This window comes from Pseudorca crassidens, chromosome 4 (assembly GCF_039906515.1).
Source record: "Pseudorca crassidens isolate mPseCra1 chromosome 4, mPseCra1.hap1, whole genome shotgun sequence".
Taxonomy (NCBI): Eukaryota; Metazoa; Chordata; class Mammalia; order Artiodactyla; family Delphinidae; genus Pseudorca; species Pseudorca crassidens.
Genome location: NC_090299.1, coordinates 107,996,595 through 108,020,740, shown reverse-complemented (window position 1 = coordinate 108,020,740; position 24,146 = coordinate 107,996,595). Strand labels below are relative to the sequence as shown.

Here is a 24,146-nt window from a genome sequence, read left to right as displayed (position 1 = left end):
TCTCTGATAATGAACATCTCTCTTTTTCTGACCTATTTAACCTAGAAATGTTTGGAGTCTCATCTGTTCTACTTAATATTTTCTGTTTGTCTCCCTTCTATCCATTTTTCAGGCTGCAGGAAGATCTGTTCATGCTCTTACTAACTTTCACTGGCTCATTTAATTCATTAACTATTGAACTTCTGTGTGCCAGGTGCTGTTCTACGTACTGTTGATAAATGATGAAATGAACAAGGTTCCCTGCTCTCGGGTTAAAAAGGTCTAAAAGTTAGTGTTTGCATATTTAAGAAGGTAGCTAGGGGGCAGACCATAAGGAGGTAGGTCCTTATCCCAAGACCAATAGGAAGTTGAAGGTTTTGTTGAGTGACAGGAAGGTAATTCTACTTTGAAATCTCTGGAGTTCAATAAGTTAGGTCTCTGGGTTAATGGAAGGAGTTAAGTAATGAGTAAATGAGGTGAAAGGATGCTGTAGTAGTTCAGTCAAGAGCTATGAAAGTAGAATGGTTGTAGTAGCTTGGACTAGAGTGGTGATGTTAGAAACCTAAAGAATTTGAAAGACTAAGTGGGTAAAACAGCCAGGTCTTGGTGAGGAAAAAGGTGGTATCTAAGAATCTGAAGTTGTTCACTTGCATAATTGGAAAAGTAAGGTGATATGTGGAACAAATTACTGATTAAAACAGGTTTCATGGTGGGGAGGCCGGAGTGCTATTGGAACCCTCTTGGCTTTCGGTGTGAAATGGACCTGAAAAGAGGAAGCTGTATAGAAGGGTATGTAATTGTGACTTGTGCCTTTTAATTTCAAAAACAGTATATAGAGTGGCAAGTTTATGTGTATTTTATTTTATGACAACACAGAAGCATGGTATGCACATCATAGAAAGTAAAGAGAATCCAAAAGAATGAACATCCACAATTCAGCCTGTAGGTGATCCCTAGAAATACCTTGGTGTGTGTGTCTGTGTGTGTGTGTCTGTGTGTGTGTGTTCCTTTATACTATTAAACATCGCTTTAATGAAGACAGACCACTTAATGGTGTTTATCAAGTGTTTATTGAGCACCTCTGTGTGCCAGGCACTGTTCTTGATGTTGAGGGTACATGAGCAGGACAAGTCCGTGGGCCTCCCTCTGAGCTTATGTACTTTACAATGGAGAAGGGTAGTTGTAAATGCGATGTAAAGGAAGGTAAAACAGAGCAACTGAGTGGCAACTTTAGATGCCTAGAGTTGACATGAAACATAGGAGCTCTCCGCTCAGGGACTAGATAACATGTAAAGCTTATAAAATTGGAAAAACTTAGAGGGTAATGAGAAGAAGCTGGGATAGGTGGATTTGGGTCCACGGGGGCAAAATGCTAACAGGTGAACTAGACTAGATCATATAATTAGCCTACATAACCAGTTTTTCTGGGTATCTTTCTAATTGCAGTATGAAGCCATTAAAGGGAATTAAGCATAGGAGTGATATGCCATGTAGAGGCTAGATGGTAGGAGGATGAGAATGGAAATGAAGCTGTTGTGGTAGTTCAAGACTACTATATCTGAGGGAGGGAAATACATTTATTTAGGTTATTTTTTGGCAGCTGAATTTAGGTGTCTGAAAGGAACTGAGAATGATTCAAGTTCTGGATAGTTAGCATAAACGTACAAAGCAATGAAAATCAGATATTTCCACTTTAAAATAGTGTAACCAGTAAAATAGTTATCTTTACACCCATTTTTATCTCTAAAATGATTTTCCTCCAATATTTGAGGATATACTGTGAATCATACTGCTGGTAGCTTTACATCTGATTTCATATTTAGGCAAACTAAGATGTAGTTATCTATTTTACAGTCAGGGAGACGGGCTCAGAAAGTTTATTATGGTTACACTAGTATGAAATGATTTGAAATACTGGATTAGCTATAAGACTTGATCTACTTTAAAAGATGAGTGATTTTAGGAAAAATGGGTTTTAAGCACTAGAAATTTAAACTTTGCAACGTATTTTTGTCCTGGCTTTATTTCAGAAAATTGGGAAATCACAGACAGCCTCCAGCATTAGCAGGCCTAAAATTAATTCAGGAACTACTACATTCAGGAACTACAGCGTGAAGCAATGAGCTAGAGTGCAGACTTGGAACAGAAATCAAATAGCTGTTAAATACTGAGTCTCTGAGCTGAGAAAAGGGAAGAATTTTTGAGGGCTTGTCATTTCACATATGTTGTATCTTAATCTGATAACCCTATTAAGTTCATCTATTGTTTGTTTTTAAAGAGGTGAACTAAAGCTTGGAGAGGTAAAAACAAAGCTCTGCCTGGCGTATGGTGACAAGGATAGTGACTTGGAATAGAGAAGAGATGTGAGACATTTCAGTTGGATGGTGACTTAGCATAAAGGAGTAGTGACGTTTCAAAGACAGCACTAAAGATAACCAGTATGTGTGCAGGAAGTGAAAGACTTGTATAGCAGTCAGTGAATATTAGCATCTAATATGTGCCAGAGACCTCCATAGGTGCTGGCTGGCAATACAGCAAATACAGCCTACCCTCGGGAAACTTGTAGTTTTTGAGGGACGGAAGCAACAAACAAGTAATTTCAGTCCTGATTAGTCCTGGGCATAATACAACTCATTTAGTTCCAACGGCAATCCTGTGAGGAATACTATTTCTTTTACAGAAGGATACATTCAGGCACAATGGGGTTGGTCACTTTTCCAATAGCACCTGGCTAATGGGGGATAGAACTAGTAGGGAATGTAATAGTAACTGGAGATGGGGCTGTTCCTTAATCACAACCGGGGGCGGTAATGAAAGGCCTCAGGAGGTACACTTGAGATCTGGAAGAGAAGGCAGCTTTGAGGAGGAAGAGCATTCCAAATAGAACAAATGCAGAGGCCCTGTATTTGGATGGAGCTTGGAGTGTTCAAGGGCATTAACGCCAGCGTGGCCATAATAGTAAGCAGCTGATATCAAGAGATCGGTAACTGGCCTTGTAGTTGGATTTTACTCTTGAACTAGGATTGTAGGGATCTGAGCAAGGAAGTGACGTGATCTGAATTAGGGAACCAGTCAGGAAGGGCTGTTGGGTGATGTCGATGGTCGCTTGGATTAGGGTTGGAGCAGTGAAGATGGTGATAAATGGTCAGTTAATAAGATAATTTGGGATACAACCTACAACACTTGGTTATGAATTGGATTTTGAATGTGAGGGAAAGATAATTTTCAAGGATGTCTCCTGGGATTTTTATGCACCTTGGTGTGGAAGGCAGTAAGTACTCTTACTGAGATAGAGAAGCAGGAATGAAATGTGGAGGGAAGATCAACAGTTCTCTTATATCCACGTTAAGTTTCATATGCCAGTTGAATATCCAAGAAGAAATGTCAGGCGGTATGGTATGATTTTGGAATTCTGAGGAGAGCTCTGTGCTGTGATTGGTGAGCAGAGGTCTTTGCAGCTATTGGGTTAGAGGAGATCATCTAGGAAGAGAGTGTACAGAAGAGAAGAGGCTGAGGACTGAGCCCTCTGACACTTGCAACATGTAGGGTTCTAGAACAGGAGAACCATGCAAAGAAAACAGACAATATATTGCAAATATGGGTGTCGTGGAAAGCTAAGTTTCAAGAATTAGTCTTGGAAAGTATAGAAAGTTGTGTCATGCTGCTGAGAGGTCAAAGAAGGTGGCGAATAAATTAGGGTGGACTAACTGTTAAAATAAATAGACCCCAAAATGTCTAATGGCTCAAACACAATAGTTTCCCCCACCACCACCATATAACAAAGGGGGGAATGGTCATGAAGAGGTCAGTAGTCTGGCTCCCCCTCACTTAATCATTTAGGGACCCAGATGAATGAAGGCTCTACTAACTTCACAGTGTGGCTTCAAGATCACATTATAGTCATCTCCATTACAGCTAGCTGGAAGGGAAAAGGAACATGGAGGATCTTTTCTTTTTTTTAATTTTATTTATGTATTTTTGGCTGCGTTGGGTCTTCGTTGCTGCACGTGGACCCTCTCTAGCTGCGGCGAGTGAGGGCCGCTCCTCACTACAGTGCACGGGCCTCTCACCTCGGCAGCCTCTCCCATTGCAGAGCACGGGCTCCAGGCACGCGGGTTTCAGCAGTTGTGGCACACGGGCCTAGCTGCTCTGCAGCATGAGGGGTCCTCCCGGACCAGAGCTCCGTGTCCCCTGCATTGGCAGGCAGACTCAACCACTGGGCCACCAGGGAAGCCCCAACATGGAGTATCTCGAACAGAGATTTTCATGGGCCAGGTTTGGGAATGGTACACATCTCATATTCCATTGGCTTGAATTCAGTCTCATGATCACCCCTAACTGCAGTGGAGAGTTCAGAAAATATGCAAGCTATGCATAGAGAAAAAAGGAACCAGCTTACTGTGAGTAGCTAGTAATCTCTGCCACAGATGGCTTTGTGTAGGTCTTACTGACTTATGGGAAGAGCTATTCCAGTGAAGTGATAAGGATGAAAGCCCAAGGGAGAACAGGATGTAGGAAATGAACAGACGTTTTTCTGTAGTTTTGCTATGAATATGAACGGGAATGCAGCAGAGGCTAGAGGAAGAGGGAACATCAAGGGAGAGTTTATAAGAGGCTTGTTATCAGTGCAGACAGAATGTATACTATTTTTAACATTTGAGGAATGGATTCCCAGGTTTATACTGTTATGATATAGCTGTGTTGGTGACTGACAGATCAAATATGGTGTATGCTGAACTTGACCAAATAAGTGGTGTATTGTACTTTAGGTTTCCAAATCTAATTGTCTTTTTTAAATTAAAATTTTATTTTTTTTTAATGGGGAAAACTTTCACATGGAATACACTTCAAAAGGTAGTTTTGTAAGTGAAAAGCCTTCTTCCTCCATCCCCCACCACAAAATTCTACCTAGAGGCAACCATTTTTTATCTAATTTTTTTGTACACCCTTCCAGAGATCTTTCTATATCCAAGAGAATACAAATATACATTTTTTTTTCTTTTTAGGCATAAGTGGTGGCCCCCTGTAAAACGCACATTACTTTTATTATTTCACCATATATCATGGAGGTCATTCCATATCAGTAAACAAAGTGCCTACTCATTTTTCACAGCTGCATAGTATTCCATGTTTTTTAAAAAAATTTTATTACAGTATAGTTGATTTATAATGTTGTGTTAGCTTCTGCTGTACAGCAAAGTGTATCAGTTATACATATACATATATCCACTCGTTTTTAGATTCTTTTCCCATATAGGCCATGACAGAGTATTGAGAAGAGTTCCCTGTGCTATACAGTAGGTCCTTATTAGTTATCTATTTTATATATAGTAGTGTGTATTTGTCAGTCCTAGTCTCCCAGTTTATCCCTCCCCCTTGCCCGCTTTCCCCCTAGTAACCATGAGTTTGTTTTCTACATCTGCGACTCTATCTCTGTAAATAAGTTCATTTGTACCATTTTTTAAGGTTCCACATATAAGCAATAGCATATGATATTTGTCTTTGTCTGACTTACTTCACTCAGTGTGACAATCTCTAGGTGCATCCATGTTGCTGCAAATGGCATTATTTCATTCCTTTTTTAAAAATTTATTTATTTTTAGCTGTGTTGGGTCTTCGTTGCTATGCACAGGCTTTCTCTAGTTGTGGCGAGCGGGGGCTACTCTTTGTTGTAGTGCGCTGGCTTCTCACTGCGGTGGCTTCTCTTGTTGCAGAGCACAGGCTCTAAGGTGCATGGGCTCAGTAACTGCAGCACGCAGGCTCAGTAGTTGTGGATCCCGGGCTCTAGAGCACAGGCTCAGTTGTGGTGCACAGGCTTAGTTGACCCGCGGCATGTGGGATCATCCCGGATCAGGGCTCGAACCCGTGTCCCCTGCATTGGCAGGCAATTCTTAACCACTGTGCCACCAGGGAAGCCCTATTTCATTCTTTTTTATGGCTGAGTAATATTCCATTGTATATATGTACCACAACTTTTTTATCCATTCCTCTGTCAATGGACATTTAGGTTGCTTCCTTGTCCAGGCTATTGTAAATTGTGCTGCAGTGAACACTGGGGTGCATGTATTGTTTCAAATTATGGTTTTCTCTGGATATATGCCCAGGAGTGGGATTGCAGGGTCATATGGTAGGTCTATTTTTAGCTTTTTTCTTTTTTTTGGCTGCGTTGGGTCCTTGTTGCTGCATGCGGGCTTTCTGTAGTTGCGGCGAGCAGGGGCCTCTCTTGTGGAGCACAGGCTCTAGGCACACGGGCTTCAGTAGTTGTGGCACACAGGCTCAGTAGTTGTGGCACGTGGGCTCTAGAGTGCAGGCTCAGTAGTTGTGGTGCATGGGCTTACTTGCTCCGCGGCATGTGGGATCTTCCTGGATCAGGGATCGAACCTGTGTCCCCTGCATTTGCAGGCAGATTCTTCACCACTGCGCCACCAGGGAAGTCCCTATTTTTAGTTTTTTAAGGAACCTCCGTACTGTTCTCCATAGTGACTGTACCAATTTACATTCCCACCAACAGTGTAGGAGGGTTCATTTTTCTTCACCCCCCCAAATCTGATTGTCTTAATCACTTTTAAATGTAGTAATGAGGTCATTGAATCAATTACTAGATTGAGAACAGAATTCTCTCTTCTAAGGCAAATGTCCTTCCGTCAAAGAACAAGAACTTCAAAATGAGTCAGTCCATTTTTTTTGATAATTTAATTTAATTTATTTATTTGGCTGCGTTGGGTCTTTGTCACTGCACGTGGGCTTTCTCTAGTTGCGGCGGGTGGGGGCCACTCTTCGTTGCGGTGCGCTGGCCTCTAATTGCGGTGGCTTCTCTTGTTGAAGAGCACGGAGTCTAGGTGCTTGGGCTTCAGTAGTTGTGACGTGTGGGCGCAGTAGTTGTGGCTCACTGGCTCCAGAGTGCAGGCTCAGCAGTTGTGGTGCACGGGCCTAGTTGCTCCGCGGCACATGAGATCTTCCCGGACCAGGGATTGAACCCATGTCCCCTGCATTGGCAGGCAGATTCCCAACCACTGCACCACCAGGGAAGTCCCCAGTCCAATTTTTTTTTTTTCATTTATTTATTTATTTTTGCTGTGTTGGGTCTTCGCTTCTGTGCGAGGGCTTTCTCCAGTTGTGGCGAGCGGGGGCCACTCTTCATCGCGGTGCGTGGGCCTCTCACTGTTGCGGCCCCTCCCGTTGCGGAGCACAGGCTCCAGACGCGCAGGCTCAGTAGTTGTGGCTCACGGGCCCAGCTGCTCCGCGGCACGCGGGACCCTCCCGGACCGGGGCTCGAACCCGTGTCCCCTGCATCGGCAGGCGGACTCCCAACCACTGTGCCACCAGGGAAGCCCCCCCAGTCCAATTTTTTAACAGAATGTCAGAATGTATTCATAGCTGTATGCTCAATAATATACTGAAAATAAAGAACCTTTTTGTAGTCTGAAGATTTTATGGCCGTTCCTTTCACTTGGTAACTCAGCTGAAGTGTGCCAAAACCCATGATCAATCAGTATTTCATGGGACCTAAGTGGTGGGGTTTTTTTTGTTTTTTTGGCAAGAAAAGCACGTTTTGCGGGGATGTCCAGATATGTAGAGAATGATTGTTGCCAAGAGTTACTTAACAGAGATGATTGCTAAGGTGAGAAAGAGAATTGGGCTACTCTAAGCTAAAATGTATAAATTTACTGAAAAAAGATTTCTAGGCAGGCTATTTACTTCTTATCTTCTTGGAAGTCTATTGTTTTATATTGCAATGTCATTCACATACATAAAATTCACCCTTTTAACGTGTACAATTCAGTGGTTTTTAGTATATTCACAAGGTTGTATAACTCATCACTGTCTAATTCCAGAACATTTTCATTAGCCTAAAGAGAAACCCCAGGGAATTCCCTGGTGGTCCAGTGGTTACAACTCGGCGCTTTCACTGCTGGGGTCGGGTTCAATCCCTGATCACGGAACTAAGATCCTGCAAGCCATGCAGTGTGACCAAAAAAAGAAACCCCATACCCATTAGTACTCACTCCTCATTCCCATATCCCCCTCAGTCCCTGGTAACTACTAATCTACTTTCTGTTTGTATGGATTTGTCTATGCTGGACACTTCATATAGGTGGAATCACATAATATGTGATCTTCTGTGTCTGGCATCTTTCATTTAGCATACTTCTTTAAATATATATTTATTTATTTATTTATTTGACTGTGCCAGGTCTTAGTTGTGGCATGTGGGATCTTTAGTTGCAGCATGTGGGCTCCTTTAGTTGTGACATGTGGGCTCTTAGTTGCAGCATGCAGGATCTAGTACCCTGACCAGGGATCAAACCTGGGCTCCCTGCACTTGGGAGCGCGGAGTCTTAACCACTGGACCACCAGGGAAGTCCCAGCATACTGTTTTTAAGATTCATCCATGTTGTAGCACCTATGAGTATTTTATTCCTTTTTAAGGGGGAATAATATTCCATTGTATGGATATAGCACAGTTTATCCATTCATCAATTGATGGATATTAGAGTTTCACTTTTTGGCTACTATGAAATCAATTCATATGAATATCAGTACTGCTGTGAACATTCATGTACAAGTTTCTGTATGAACATATGTTTTCATTTTTCTTAGGTCTATACCTAGGAATGGAATTGCTGGGTCATATGGTCCTTAGTCTCTTTTTTTTTTTTTTTTTTGCGGTATGCGGGCCTCTCACTGTTGTGGTCTCTCCCGTTGCGGAGCACAGGCTCCGGACGCGCAGGCTCAGCAGCCATGGCTCACGGGCCTAGCCGCTCCGCGGCATGTGGGATCTTCTCGGACCGGGGCACAAACCCGTGTCCCCTGCAATCGGCAGGCAGACTCTCAACCACTGTGCCACCAGGGAAGCCCTCCTTAGTCTCTTTTTAACCTTTGTTTCTTTGCCATCTCTCCAGGCTTTCTTCTTGTTGCCAGTCTCATACACTCCCACAGTGTTTTCTTTAGATTTTTAGAACATTTCACTTTCTTTAGTGATTAAAATGTGCATTTCAACCTCTTTCTGTATTGTCCCACTTGTTCATGTTATGATTTTTTTGGAAAAGTTTGACTTTTCATACTGCGACCTCAAGTTTCTTTGAATTCAGTTCCAATGACATTTTTCAATAAACTTCAGCTACCCAAAGGGATGGCCAAACATTCCACTCTTTAGAGCTCATCATCATCATCTTGTGCCATTTCCAAAATCTTAAATTCACAACTTGCTTTCTTTGACAGTAACTTTTTCTCCTTTTTCACTCCCATTAAACTTACTCTTTGTGCCTATGATGAGCTCCATTTTCTCAGTGCCCCTGTATTTTCAGCTTATTAGTTAACTTGTCATAATTTGTCTTCTGATCTAGCTGGAACCATGGCAAACCATTTCAATTGTGCTTTCTCCATCACCCTTGATTTCTTAACTTTTTTGTTTAATCTCCTTGCACTACCACTTCTCTAAGTAGCTTACATACTGTCTATTTTCTCCATTCTTTTTTTTTTTTTTTTTTTTTTTGCGGTACGCGGGCCTCTCACTGTTGCGGCCTCTCCCGTTGCGGAGCAGAGGCTCCGGACGCGCAGGCTCAGCGGCCATGGCTCACGGGCCTAGCCGCTCCGTGGCATGTGGGATCCTCCCAGACCGGAGCACGAACCCTTGTCCCCTGCATCGGCAGGCAGACTCTCAACCACTGCACCACCAGGGAAGCCCCTATTTTCTCCATTCTTGAACCTGAGGATGCCAAGTCCTATGAAACAGAGTCAGTTGGTTTCACTGTAAATTCATGGTGTCCATGCTCAAGTGGGCACATTTTACTATTTCGTATTCCTTTCACATCAAAGTGTCTTCTTTCATAACTACCTATTTCAAGGAATTTCTGCTCACATATGCTTGAGCCTCAATCTCACCATTATCTTTTTTCCTGCAGAAATTTTTTTTAGAGAAGATCTAAGCCAGCTAATGTGTCTGTCGTACACTTTTCTGTTTTTCCTCTTTTCTAGAAACTTCTTCAAGGCTAAGTCCTTTTCATACTCTATCACCTTCTCTTCACTACCTGTCCTTGGTTTTTCATTAATTATTCCTTTTCTTGTCTCTTTAAAGCCCCTCTCTCTCTCTGTTCCTTTTCCCTACAAAGATTTTCTTGTTTAAAATAAACAATAACCCAATCACACTTCTACATAATACTACCTCCTCTTCACCAAACATGTATCAATAGATGACTTTACCCAGGATGTGTAATTCTCTGCCTCCCCGCCCCCGACCCACAGAAGATTGGAGTTTTATAGCAAACCGTATTGTACAGACCTGGGGCCCAGGGGCTCAACCCGCTGGGCCCCCCACTTGTCCCCTGCCAGGTTGCCTCCTCGCCATCCCCCCAAGTAGCCCCATCGTCAAGCCTTTCGAGATCCCCATGACACGCCCCCCCAGCCTTTGAGCTGCGCAGTCCCTTCCCCCATCCGCACACCTCTATTACCTGAGGTATGTGAATAGATCCCCCCTTCCCTACATGGTACAACCTGGTTCCTGTGGGAGGCCTGGGCTGAGGGGCAGGACTGGGCCACCAGGGATGTGTAATTCTTGAATACCCTATGCCTCCTTTACAGCTGGCTTTCAAACTCAAGTCTTTTTGAAATTGTTTTCTCAGGCATTATCTAGTCACCAAATCCAGTTTTTAGTTTTTATCCTTTTGGTTGCCTGTGGGATATAAACAGGTTATTTTAAACTTCAGGGCCTTTTGCTTAGAGGTACCTTTAAAATTCTTCTCACGCTTCAGGCCTAACAAACCCAGATTTGCCACTTTATAAAAGGGAATCTGCTTCTCATATAAAAGAAGTTCATCACATTCTATTATAGCCTATAGAGATAAATAAAAGGGGCATGGCTCCCTCCAACGTGGTCACACCTAAGGGTAGAGCTAATTACATCTTGCATTAACTAAAGAATTATATTCTTTCCATATCCAGGTCCCAGGTCTGGTCCTCATTATTACAGCTTCAGGAACTGGATTTTAAGCAGTTCGATCAAGGTGATCCGGCACTGGAAGATTCATTCATTCTAAGCAAACTCACAAAATCTTATTTATAAACCAGAATGTTTATTTCTTTGTATACAAGAACGAATTAATACCTTAATATTGACTATGGGTATAAATACCTGCTATCCAGGACACTCTCCTAACTGGATCATGGTATTATGGATACCAAATAGAATTACAAAATGGTTAGTTTTTATGATTTAACATGAAAATAACTGAGTGCTTAAGGCTTCCTTACTGCAGAGGTATGGCTGAAACCCCAAATTCCTTGAATATGAGGAAAGCCCTGTTTCTTGTGTGACTTCAGCATGTGCATGATTCTGACCTACCAGTCTTGCCTAATGATGGATTGAGTTGGTCTGTGCCTTAAACATCGCATCCCCAGCTGCACCCTATTTGGCTGTCTGTCATATGCCAGTATTGCTCATGTCTTTTAGTTCCCCAACCGTCTTAGCCCTTTTCCTCTTATTTCATTCATGTCCTCTCTTCCCCTTCCGTTATCTCCAAGTATTTCCCTCACTTTCATTGCCCAGGCTGTCCTCCCCAGGGTCCCTTCTAACGCCAGTTCTGTCATCATTTACCTACTTTCACCTTTGCCTCGCCTACTTATCACCTCCTAGACTGTCACCCTCATCTCCTACCTGGCAGACTGACCCCACTGCCCAGACCGGAAAGGAAGCGTCGAATCGCCGTCAAGCCCGAACCTTCCCGGTTAAGGGGCTTCAGAGCCCACTCCCCGGCCCAGCCGAGGAGCTTGAAGAACCCTTCATCGCGCTCTTTGCACAGTCACCCCCTAACATTTTCACCCAATCCTACAAAACCACCACCACTTTTAGCCTCCCCGTGAGCACCAGAATCGCCTGTTGTACTCAGTCGCGAAGAGCGGTCTCCAGGTGAAGGCAGAAAGGTGCTTCCTTACTTGAGAAGGTAGGTGTGTGCTGACGCTGGCGTCTGCGCGTCAGTGATCTGAACCTGAGCCAAGCCCCAGGCGAACTGGATGGGTGGTTGGCGCTAAGCCAATCAGAGATCGCGATGACAGAACCCAGCCAATCAGAACACGGGAGGCTCGGCGCACTCGGGGGCGGGTCCGGACGGGTGAGGATCCGCCCCTTGCAGCTTGGTGGCCAACGCCTTGGCCCAGGGCTAGCTAGAGCCGAGCAGGTTCACGGACTCCAGGGACCGGGAGCTTTACGAGCTGGGAGGCGGTGCCCTAGCACCCCAGCTAACTTCCCTACAGGCCTTGGCCTTAACAGGTATTGGTGCCTGCCGTGGTCGCATTTAGACTCCGGTCTTTTCTCACTGGAGACTTTGTGCCTATGGTTGGGGACAGAGTGAGGTCGTTGCCTTGACGACGACAGCATGCGGGCCGCGGTCCTCCTGAGTGTGAACTTGCGGTGGGTTGAGGCCAGTCTGCCTCCCTGCCTGCTTCACCTGGGAAGACTGTGTCTGCGGAAGAAATCGCGACAGCAGTAGAATTGCTAGTTTGCTAGTCAGCATCTTTTAGACCTGAGAACGAGATGCATTTTACCTCAATTTTATTTCCAAGTTGAAAACCTTTGGGTATTTCCACGCCAAAGGATTTAAAAGGAACAGTAAGTATAATACTTTTGAAAGCTTCTATTATCTCGTTCTTTTATCTATAAAAGATTTCAACCTGTCTTTAACAAAATAACAAATAGCAATTTTTTATTATCTAAATTATTAGTATGAGAACCATATGCTTCCATGGCACATGTCCAGAACTACCACATTGCCAATTGGCCAGGTTTCCTTTTAGTTTGTATAACCCTTAACATTCCCAAGTAGAAGGCATGAGAAGTTATGGTTTATGAGTAACTGTTTCAGGAAACAAGAGGCTTTTTAAGCCTTGATACTTCTAAAGTATTTGTGGGAAGTGCCACTTGAAAAAACAGGTGTGTTCAGTGTGCTGTGACCAAATGTGCGGTTGGTGGGAGAATACAATTGTGGTCAACGTGCAGAATGTTAGCTTGTGACATGCTTCAGAACCTCTTAGACATGCTTAAGGTAATTTTAACTGTGTTCACTTTGCACTTCCAGATATTGAGGACACTAATTGCAAATGCTTTAAAATGATCCAGGTTATAGATTCCAGCTATTTTTGTCCTTGGTATGATAAGCCTAAAGTCTAGTCCTTAATAAAATATGCTGTTTTAGTGGAAGGAAAAAAAAATTAAAGGAAAGAGAGAATTACATTGAGAATTTTTTTTCAAACACTGACATTTTATTTAAAAACAGTTAATAGAGGTTAAATGGAAGTGTAAATGTCAAATGTATAGAAAGTTAGTGTCAGAGACACTGTTCTGTAAACAGTTTATAGTAGAACCTACTATCAAAGCTGGTAGTAAAATAATGAAATAATTGGGTTGGTGTTGACTGGGATTTATTTATTTTCTCCCTCCCGAAGATCAGTCTTCTGACTTTCCATGTATATATACTATATATATATATAACTATATATATATAATCTATATAATAATTATATATATATATATCCCCTAAATTGTCAAATGTAAACTGTTGAAAATGTATTGTATACATCGGATTATCACAATTTGCTAGAACAAAGAGGATATTTGTTTTGTCTTTGTCATCAGTGTACCAATAGGGAAGCAAGGAAAACATCACAATTCACAATCTGTGTAAATTAATTTTAGATTGCTGTAGGTACACTACTAATGTTATAGGTAAGAATTTTTTTTCTTACCAAGTTTTATGGATGAGTGTTTTTATATTGTCAGGTTAAAAAAAAATTCAACTATGAATCGTCATTTGAATGTATAGTTACCAATAGACTACTTTTTTCCCCAAAAAACTTTTAGAACCATGTTGGGATTAACAGAAATGTTGTTTATTCTTTGCTTCTGGAATTTAATTTCAAAATCAGATTGTAAAAATAAATTTAACTTTGAAGTTGTAGTTTATTAGCTTTTATATTTCATGGCGATCAAAACTTATGAAGTAAAATCTAACCGTATCTGGGCTGAAAAGTTTCTTGCTATACCAAAATATGTAGTGGAATGATTGCTGGTCCTTCACCAATTATTAGTAACGTAAGAAAGATTTTGTTAGGATTGCCTTCATCCAGAAAATGTCACATAATGGGATGTAAAAGAATTCTAAACACAAAATTCAAATAATCATACTTATAGTGATTAATCATTAAAAAGATTTTTGAAATACTGTATTTGGTACACTAACATTTAATTATTAAAAATCTGCTTACATACTGTGATGTCATTGCTGTTATTTTATATGTTCAATATAGGAATTTAATTACTATGGTAATAAAAGTAAACAAAAATAGTTGATCAGAAGTTGTTAGTGTTACTCGGTAATATTTTTCCCAATAGACTAGAAAGCGCATAAAGATCCTCAACTTTGATCTTTTAGACCTGATGTAAAAAAATAAATTTTATCTTCACTGTAACCAAATTCCCTTGTGCCTTTTTTACCTTAAAGTGAAAAGGAATTGTGTTTTTCTAAAGTAAACTGTTATTGTTTTGTATAATAGTTCAAGTATTGCTTTATCTTAATTAAAAATATATTGAAATTTCATTAACATGACATTTAGTAATTTAAATTTGAAGTTAATGGCTTCAATTCCATTTGCTTTGTCTATTATGAAATGTATGTGAATATTTTGAAAACATAACTTAGATGCAGAAACATTACACAGGACAGCCATCGATGCAGTGTCTGCTCTAATATGGAAAACAGGTGTGGAAGAATTAATTTGGGAGGGTGAAGGAAATTAATATACTCAACATAATTAACTCTATGTTTTGGTTTCCACAGCAAGAAGAATTCCTACTGGTTTTTAATTAAAATGGAAAAATATGAGAACCTAGGATTGGTTGGAGAAGGGAGCTATGGAATGGTGATGAAGTGTAGGAATAAAGATAGTGGAAGAATTGTAGCCATCAAGAAGTTCTTAGAAAGTGATGATGACAAAATGGTTAAAAAAATTGCTATGCGAGAAATCAAGTTACTAAAGGTAAGTTATCACATATATTGAATTGAAAAAAAAATGAGTTGTTTCTTGAGTGACAGTAATTTTTTTAAAAAAATGCTGTTTTTATATTTGTTTTATTTACATAACTTGGTTTAAAGTATAAATTTCTTCCTTTTTGGCAGTAAACAACAAGATTACATATACATATTCATTTATCTCATGAATATAAACATGATTTTAAAATTATTTGTTGCTTCTCTCTTATCTGCCTATCTATCTATTTACCAACAACTGTGTTGGGGGTCTCTAAGACCACCCCAAGGTTTTGTTTGTTTTGTTTTGTTTTGTTTTTTTAATAAATTTATTTTATTTATTTATTTTTTTTGGCGGCATTGGGTCTTCGTTGCTGTGCACAGGCTTTCTCTTGTTGTGGCGAGCGGGGGCTACTCTTCATCGCGGTGCGTGCTCTTCTCATGGCAGTGGCTTCTCTTGATGTGGAGCACAGGCTCTAGGCGCGCGGGCTTCAGTAGTTGTGGCACGCAGGCTCAGTCGTTGTGGCTCACGGGCTCTAGAACACAGCCTCAGTAGTTGTGGTGCACGGGCTTAGTTGCTCTGCAACTGGCACGTGGGATCTTCCTGGACCAGGGCTCGAACCCATGTCCCCTGTGTCCTGTGGGGGCGTGAGCAGTGGTTGGCCAGGAGGGTGGGGTCGGGTTACAGGAGCACTTTCGACATCAAGAGCCTGGCCCTGGGACTTCCCTGGCGGTCCAGTGGTTAAGACTCTGCGCTTCCACGCCGCCCGCGCAGCCAGTCGAGCCGGGAGGTCTGAGCTGGCGGTGCAGGCTGGCGGGCCACCCCAAGGTTTGATGATTCACTAGGAGGACTCACAGCATGCAGCAAACAGTTGTACTCTCTTACAGAGAAAAGATATAAAGGAAAATCAGCAAAGGGAAAAGGCACGTGGGGTGAATTCCAGAGGAAACCTGTCACTCTTCTTCCAGTGGATTAACACAGGATGCACTTACTTCCTCCAGCAGTTATGACAACACGTGTGAAATATTGTCTACCAAGGAAATTCATTAGAGACCCAGTGCCCAGAATTCTCCTGGGGCCTTATCACAGAGGTACCCCCTGCCTGGCTCATAACAAAATCCCAGACTCTCGGAAGAAATGTGGGTATTCAGCATAAACCATATTGTTTGCACAGTGAGCCACTTTATCAGTTCTGGAAATGAAGGAAAACTTCTGAAATCCAAGTACCCAGGTAGCGAACAAGGGCTCACTTTGCAAGCCAACTTTCTAGGGATAAAAGTCTCAGACCTGCTATGTTAACTGCTTCCCACCACCAACCCCCCATCAGTCTAACCTGAAGTTTATCAATTTTATTTATCTTTAGAAAGAACCAATGTTTGGTTTTGTTGATCTTCCCTGTTGTGTATTTCTTTTCTATTTCATTAATTTTTGTTCTTTAGTATTTCATACCTTCTACTTATTTTAGGTTTATTTTACAGTTCTTTTTCCTAAACTTCTGAGTTATATGCTTACTTCTTTAATTTCTAGTTTTTTTTTTCTCATATATGCATTTAAGGTTATAACTTTCCTTCTAAGAACAGCTTGGTATGTATCCTAGAAATTTTGATTAGCAGTTCAAAATATTTTCTCATTTTCCTTAATTGCCAAACATGTGGAAAATTTCTAGGTTTTTCTCCTTGGTTATTTACTTTTGACCCAATTGCCCTGTGATCTGAGTATACGCTATGTAAGATTTTATTCCTTCAGATAAATACCTAATATTTATATTTTCCACTATTTATCAATTATTCCTGAGTTTCTTTCTTTTTTAAAAACAAATTATTTATTTATTTTTGGCTGCGTTGGGTCTTTGTTGCTGCACGTGGGCTTTTCTCTAGTTGCGGCGAGCGGGGGCTACTCTTTGTTGCAGTGTGCAGGCTTCTCATTGCGGTGGCTTCTCTTGTTGCAGAGCATGGGCTCTAGGCGCACGGGCTTCAGTAGTTGTGGCTTGCGGGCTCTAGAGCGCAGGCTCATTACTTGTGGCATGTGGGTTCAGTAGTTGTGGCTCATGGGCTCTAGAGTGCAGGCTCAGTAGTTGTGGTGCACGGTCTTAGTTGCTCCACAGCATGTGGGATCTTCCCGGACCAGGGCTTGAACCCGTGTCCACTGCAATGGTAGGCGGATTCTTAACCACTGTGCCACCAGGGAAGCCCCTGCCATATTTTTACATATCCCTTGGATTCCTCTTACCCCTCTTAGGGATTAACTACCTTTACTAGTTAACACTGATCTACATTAAATTTTCCCTGTCCTGGCACAGGCACACTACCAGCCCAGGCCTCCTCAGTAAGTTCAAAGTACTTGCTTAGAGTGTCTTGTTTTCTGTGTTCTTCATTATTATTTATATTGGATATTGTTTCTGGAAATTTATTTGTAGAAATGTTTTGAGGCTAAGATAGATAAAAGTTATCTTCTTCCAGAGAGGATATTCAGTTGCTTCTGCCAGGTGCATGGGGATGCTCCCAGTCTAGTATGTTAATCCAAATTCAAGGTACAGGTGATGTGAAGCCTGGACTGGTTCATTTCCATTCATTTTCACTGGGGAAGATTTAGTCCTTAGGGTCCCAGCTTAAACTGGAGGTGTTTTCTGAAAGACCCCACCTTTGCAAGGCATTTAGACTTGACTCTTCCTTCCGTCTTGGTCCCAAGAGGACACAAAAATCTAACCTCAGTTCCATATCTGTTACTTCATAGCAAAATCAGCTTTGAGTCCTGAGATTAATTCTCTGAGTTCTCCTGTTATTGATTTTGACCCAGTAATTCCTTGCTATCATCTTTGGTCTATTTCTATATGCTTAAGAAGGTTTTCAGTCCTTGTTCTCTTCCCTTTTTGGTTTTTGAGCGTTCTACTCAGATATCCTCTAGCTCAGAGATTCTTTCATCAGCTGTGTCCAGTCTACCAATAAGCCAATCAAAGGCATTCTTACTTTGTTACAGTGCTTTTGTTTTTTAAATTTTTAAATTTTTAAATTTTTATTTATTTATTTGACTGCACTGGGTCTTAGTTGAGGCACGAGAGCTCTTAGTTGCCACATGCGGGCTCCTTAGTTGCGGCATGCAGGATCTAGTTCCCTGACCAGAGATCAAACCTGGGCCGCCTGCATTGGGAGCGCAGAATCTTAACCACTGGGCCGCCAGGGAAGTCCCTGTTTTTTGTTTTTTTAATCTCCAGCATTTCTTTTGATTCTTTATTAGGATTTCCATCTCTCTGCTTACATTGCCCATCTGTTCTTGCATGCTGTCTACTTTACCCATTAGAGCCCTAAGCATATTAATCATAGTTGTTTTAAATTCTTGGGCTGATAATTCCTACACCCCTGCCATGTCTGCTTCTGATGATTTTTCTGTGTCTTCAAATAGTGGTTTTTGTCTTTTGGTATGCCTCGTAATTTTTTTCTTCAGAGCTGGGCATGATGTACCAGGTAAAAGGAAGTGCTGCAAATAGGCTTTTAGTAATGTGGTGGTGAGGTTGGAGGAAGGGAAGTGTTCGGTAGTGCCATGATTAGGTCTCAGTCTTTCAGTGAGCCTATGCTGCTAGCCTGTGAACTTTACAAGTGTTCTTCAGGTTTTTTGTCCCCTCCTTAGGTGGGATAGGATGGCTACAGTAGGCTAGAGTTGGCTATCTCCCTTCCTCAGCTGGTTAGGCTCTGCTTAACTAGTTCCCCCCAAGGGCAGGCCTTGTTAAGGACAGAGTGCGGTGGCATTTTTCCAAATGGTTCCTTTATTCCTCTCCCTGTGAAAGCTGAAGGAGATTCTTCTCTGAAATTTACTATCAGAACTTGGCTGAGCTCCTAGAAATAACATCTTACAGTGTTATGTGGATGCCCCTGTGACAGGGTTTCCCTGAAGTTTTTAACTCTCAGGCTTGGCCACATTGAGCTTCCGGTAACTTATCCATTGCAGTTCAGGTTTTCCTACCTTGGCATTGGTTCCCACAGAGCTTTGCCCTCGTGAGTCTCTGTTCCAGGAAGCAGAGACTCCCTGTGTTTGCTGGTTTGTCTCTCCAGTCTTGGAGCCGGTGGTTTGAGATGTCCTCATAAGAGGTGAGATGTCCTCTCATCTCTTATGAATCCAAAAAGAGTTGTTGATTTTTTAATCTACTCAGTTTTTTACTTGTTAGGATGGAGTGGAGACTTCCAAGCTCCTTACATGTGGAAAAGGAAACTGAAAGTCTACATACCTTTTATTATTTTATTATGTTTTAATTTCTTGGCCGTGAGGCTTGCAGAATCTTAGTTCCTCGACCAGGGATTGAACCTGGGCCCTCAGCAGTGAAAGTGTGGAGTCCTAACCACTGGACTGCCAGGGAATTCTCTACATACCTATTAAAATTTAAGTTTACTAGAAGTTTGTATGTGTGTGTGTGTGTACTTATAATAAAAAACCAAGTGAAACAATAGGCCATTAGACTAAGGTGGCTCTAATATCTTGGCACCCTGTGTGAACAAATCAAAGGAAACCTAAGTCAGACTCAATTCCTGTAAATGCTCAAGGTTAAGACATTGTAAGTTAAGCACAACCAGTCACAGTCAACTAGACTTTCCCAAGTAAAGCAACCACTTAAGCTGGAACCAACCAATCAAATAATTTACTTGTTTTGCTTCCATGTCTGCTCTATAAAAGCCTTTCCCTTAGCTTCTTTTTTTTTCTTTTTAAAATAAATTTATTTATTTTTGGCTGCGTTGGGTCTTCCTTGCTGCGCACGGGCTTTCTCTAGTTGTGGCGAGCGGGGGCTACTCTTCGTTGTGGCAGGCAGGCTTCTCATTGCGGTGGCTTCTCTTGTTGCGGAGCACAAGCTCTAGGTACGCGGGCTTCAGTTGTTGCAGCGCGAGGGCTCAGTAGTTGTGGCTTACAGGCTCTAGAGTGCAGGCTCAGTAATGGTGACACAGGGACTTAGTTGCTCTGCAGCATGTGGGAACTTCCTGGACCAGGGCTCAAAACCGTGTTCCCTGCATTGGCAGGTGGATTCTTAACCACTGTACCACCAGGGAAACCCTTTCCCTTAGCTTCTACCAGTAGAATGTTCCTAACCTCTTTCAGTATCGTGCTGCCCAGTTCAAATCAATGTTTGCTCAAATAAACTCTTGTCAATTTTAGCGTGTTTATCTTTAACACACCGATACAAATTTTATTTATCTACTTATTTTAATTTTTGAAAAGGTAACATATGAATATGCTATAAAATTAAAATGCATTTCCCTGCCACCTTTGTGTACCAGCTATTTAGTTATACCTTCCATAAGCAACTGTATCCATCAAAGGAATTCTAGTGTGTGTACATATATCAAACGTCAGCATATTTTACACACTGACCTGCATCTTGCCTTTTTTCCACTTAATGTAGTTTAGTGATTATTGCATACCCGTGGACATAAAACTGCCTTGTTCTTTTTTTTTTTTTTTTTTGTGGTACGCAAGCATGTGGGATCTTCCTGGACCGGGGCACGAACTCGTGTCCCCTGCATCGGCAGGCGGACTCTCAATCACTGCGCCACCAGGGAAGCCCTGACTTGTTCTTTTTAACTGCTGCATTTTATTTCATTGTATGGATATGCGTTAATTCACTTAATATATTTGGAAAGTGCTTTGTGATCCAACCTGGCATCTTTTGTTTTAATAGCTAAGTTTAGCCCATTTATAGTTATGATGTAACATATTTTGGTCTTAGTTTTCCTTTTTTTCCCCCTCTAGAGTCAGAATGGCTTAGTGGTTAAGAATAAGAAATCTAAATATTTTGTATGCAAGTCAGCTGCAGGTCTGGGTGTGTTTATAAGGCAGATGTTCTGGACATGAAGGAGGAACTAAACAAAACTGAAATCTTTTCAGGAAAAGACAGAGGCTACAATTCCTGGGTTCTAATCCTCCTCTACTAGTTATTGCTGTGTGACCTTGACCAAGTTACTTAACCTCTATGTGCTTTAGTTTCCTCATCTGTAAAACAGGATAATAATTGCAACTATTTTATAGGGTTTTTGTGCTTAAGGTAATGGAACATAGTAAGCACTATGTAGGGGTTAGTTATTATTATTTATAATATTATGTATTTTATTACTACTTTAAAAATATTTTTCTATATAGTCTACTTTTTAAAAAAAATTTAGTTTTGGCTGTGTTGGGTCTTTGTTGCTGAGCGCAGGCTTTTTCTAGTTGTGGTGAGCGGGGGCTACTCTTCGTTGCCGTGCGCAGACTTCGCATTGCGGTGGCTTCTCTTGTTGTGGTGCACGGGCTCTAGGCACGTGGGCTTCAGTAGTTGTGGCACAAGGGGTCAGTAGTTGTGCCTCGTGGGTTCTAGAGCACAGGCTCAGTAGCTGTGGCACACGGACTTCGTTGCTCTGTGGCATGTAGGATCTTCCCGGACCAGGGCTCAAACCTGTGTCCCCTGCATTGGCAGGTGGATTCTTAACCACTCTGACACCAGGGAAGAAGTCCGTAATTACTTTTTAAACATTGGATGTGTTTCCTTTGGTAATTTGGAAAGGTTTTTTTTTTCTTATAAATGAAAATCTTTATTTCTTATTTTAATCTACGATGATTTCCCTAAGTCTTCAGAAGATTAACTTTTACATAAAATATTAAATAGCAATTATAAATTATACTTTGTTGGAAAGGTTTTATTTTGTACTTTTTGTTACCTTTATAACTATAGAGTTATATAATATAGTTAATCCTTTGTAAAGTAATTATTATATTTCTGTTTCCTCCTCTCTCCCATTCATCCACCATCTGAAGAAGCTATCTTCTTTATCTTAGTGCTTACCATTAAACCTGTAAATATAATTCGACCTTATAATTAAACATTTCAGGTTAAAAGTATAATTCTGTCCCATTGACAAGGAAATCCACATATATACTCTATTTTTTTTTCATACTCTCTTATTTTGTTTGCATCTTCTCTTCTTTCTCCTAAGTTTGTTGCTAGTATCATTTGTACATTGTTAGGTTTTTAATATTCACTTTCTATTTTGTAACTGTGATACCCACATTTGTATAACACTTAGTCCTGCACTAATGGATTTACTGCTCATGTTCAGAAAATTTTCTCTGCTGTCTTTTTCTTGAATGACAATTTTTTTGGGTATAAATATTCTTTCTTTCCTTGAGGATTTTGAGGACTGTATTCTAGTAGTTTCCTCCTCTTTAAAAAAGAGGCAACAGCGAATTTCCTGGCGATCCGGTGGTTAGGACTCTGTGGTTTCACTGCCGAGGGCTCAGGTTCGATCCCTGCTCGGGTAACTAAGATCCCGCAAGCTGCGTGGTGTGGCCAAAAAAAAAAAAAAGAGGCAACATTTCCTGGTGAGTGTTCGTCTGCCATTTGTGTTTCCTTCTCTTTTCTTATAGTATCTTTGAATAGAGACTGGATCGGTTCCTTTTTGATTGTTTCTTATCTTGTAACAAAGTGAGCCCCTCCTGGACCAGCTATTTGTAGGAGGTTCATTTTCAGGAAAACCTGTGGTCTTGTTCCAGGCTAGCAGGAATCCACCATGGTTCACAACGATTTTCCTTACAACACAAGCCTGAGTGTGGGATTGACTTATGTTATCCTTACTTTCTCTGAAACTTGTAGTTGCAGATTTGTTCATAATGAATTGTTTTGCCTTCCACTTGGCTTCACTGACAGATTGTTTCCAGCAAATGAGTTCCTATGTGATTATTCAGACGCCCTCTCCTCCTGTTCCCTGGTGCCATTCAGTTCTAGGGATGGTTTCACTGACAGTCTATGAACCCTGTTCTCATTATACCAAAGAAGGTTTTTTGTTTTTGTTTTGTTGTTTTTCTTTTCAGGGTATGTCACCAACTTTGGAAAACTCTGCTCTGCCAGCTTTGTAGCCACAGATGATCTCTTGGTATCTTCCTAGACTCCTGTTGGACCTTCACAGTGCCACCTCGTTTGCTGTGGGTAGGGGTCATAAATCCTTCTTAGTTTCATCAAAGATGGAGCTACATTTCTTTTTCTCATTGGCTTTGTTGTGTTCTCTGAGAGGAGAATAGAGCAGTATGGTCTTTTTGACTCTAATTTTAAAACCAGGGCTTCCCTGGTGGCGCAGTGGTTGAGAGTCCGCCTGCCGATGCAGGGGACACGGGTTCGTGTCCCGGTCCGGGGGGATCCCACGTGCCGTGGAACGGCTGGCCCCGTGAGCCATGGCCGCTGGGCCTGCGCGTCCGGAGCCTGTGCTCCGCAATGGGAGAGGCCACAGCGGTGAGAGGCCCGCGTACCGCAAAAAAAAAAAAAAACCAAAATATAGTTTCACAATTTATACCGTTTATGCATTTTATTTATGTTTCTCTTATGCTAAGATCTCTTTTAGACTGTGACTAGTTACTAGTAATTTGATCTTGTAAAAACTATTTTGTATTTTTCTTTTTATAACAGCAACTGAGGCATGAAAATCTCGTGAATCTGTTGGAAGTGTGGAAGAAAAAAAAGCGATGGTACCTAGTCTTTGAATTTGTTGACCATACAGTTCTTGATGACTTGGAGCTCTTTCCAAATGGACTAGACTACCAACTAGCTCAAAAGTATTTGTTTCAGATTATCAGTGGAATTGGATTTTGTCACAGTCACAATGTAAGTGTTTAGTTTAAACAATTATTTAAAAAGTTGAAAATTTAGAAGAGTGTACAATGGACACCCATATACCTACCGCTGAATTCTATACTTGTTAACACTTTGCTATATTTGTTTTATGACATATTTATTTATCTGTTCATCCATTTATCTACTTATTAATTTGTCTTATTTATGCATTTTTTTAAAGTAAGTTGCAGACTTCAACTCTAAATACTTCAGCTCTGCATGTCATTAACTAGAGTTTGCAGAGGTTTTTTTTTTTGAGGTAACATTTACTGAGTGAAATGCACAAACTTTAAGTAACGAGTTTTGACAGATACATACATGTAAGAATCCATTTATTTGTTAGTTCAGATTCTCTTGCCTAGTTGTGAAATATGAAAATGCCTGCTATTACTCTGTTGTCTATCACAACAAATTTATATCCTTTGAGAATCATATAAAAGCAATTCTAGGGGACTTCCCTGGTGACGCAGTGGTTAAGAATCTACCTGCCAATGCAGGGGACACAGGTTCGTGCCCTGGTCCAGGAAGATCCCAT

At 41.3% G+C, this 24,146-nt stretch overlaps 1 protein-coding gene and 1 long non-coding RNA gene across 3 annotated transcripts in view; one reads left to right on the top strand and one right to left on the bottom strand.

The window, feature by feature from the left end:
- The first annotated feature begins 11,853 nt into the window (after positions 1-11,853).
- Positions 11,854-24,146, top strand: part of CDKL2 (cyclin dependent kinase like 2) — a 35,811-nt gene continuing 23,518 nt past the window's right edge. Inside the window, exons 1-3 of one of the 2 annotated variants that reach the window (XM_067736271.1) lie at positions 11,854-12,244; positions 14,808-15,006; positions 23,408-23,602. In XM_067736271.1, coding sequence (XP_067592372.1) covers positions 12,024-12,244; positions 14,808-15,006; positions 23,408-23,602 — 615 coding nt within the window. In that variant the 5' untranslated portion in view covers positions 11,854-12,023. Of the gene's footprint in view, positions 12,584-14,807; positions 15,007-23,407; positions 23,603-24,146 lie in introns of both variants that reach the window. The other variant, XM_067736272.1, reaches the window with a different exon arrangement.
- Positions 15,077-24,146, bottom strand: part of LOC137223814 (uncharacterized) — a 38,060-nt gene continuing 28,990 nt past the window's right edge. The window contains exon 2 of the long non-coding RNA XR_010943077.1: positions 15,077-15,877. This is a non-coding gene — a long non-coding RNA (uncharacterized lncRNA). The remainder of the gene's footprint in view (positions 15,878-24,146) is intronic.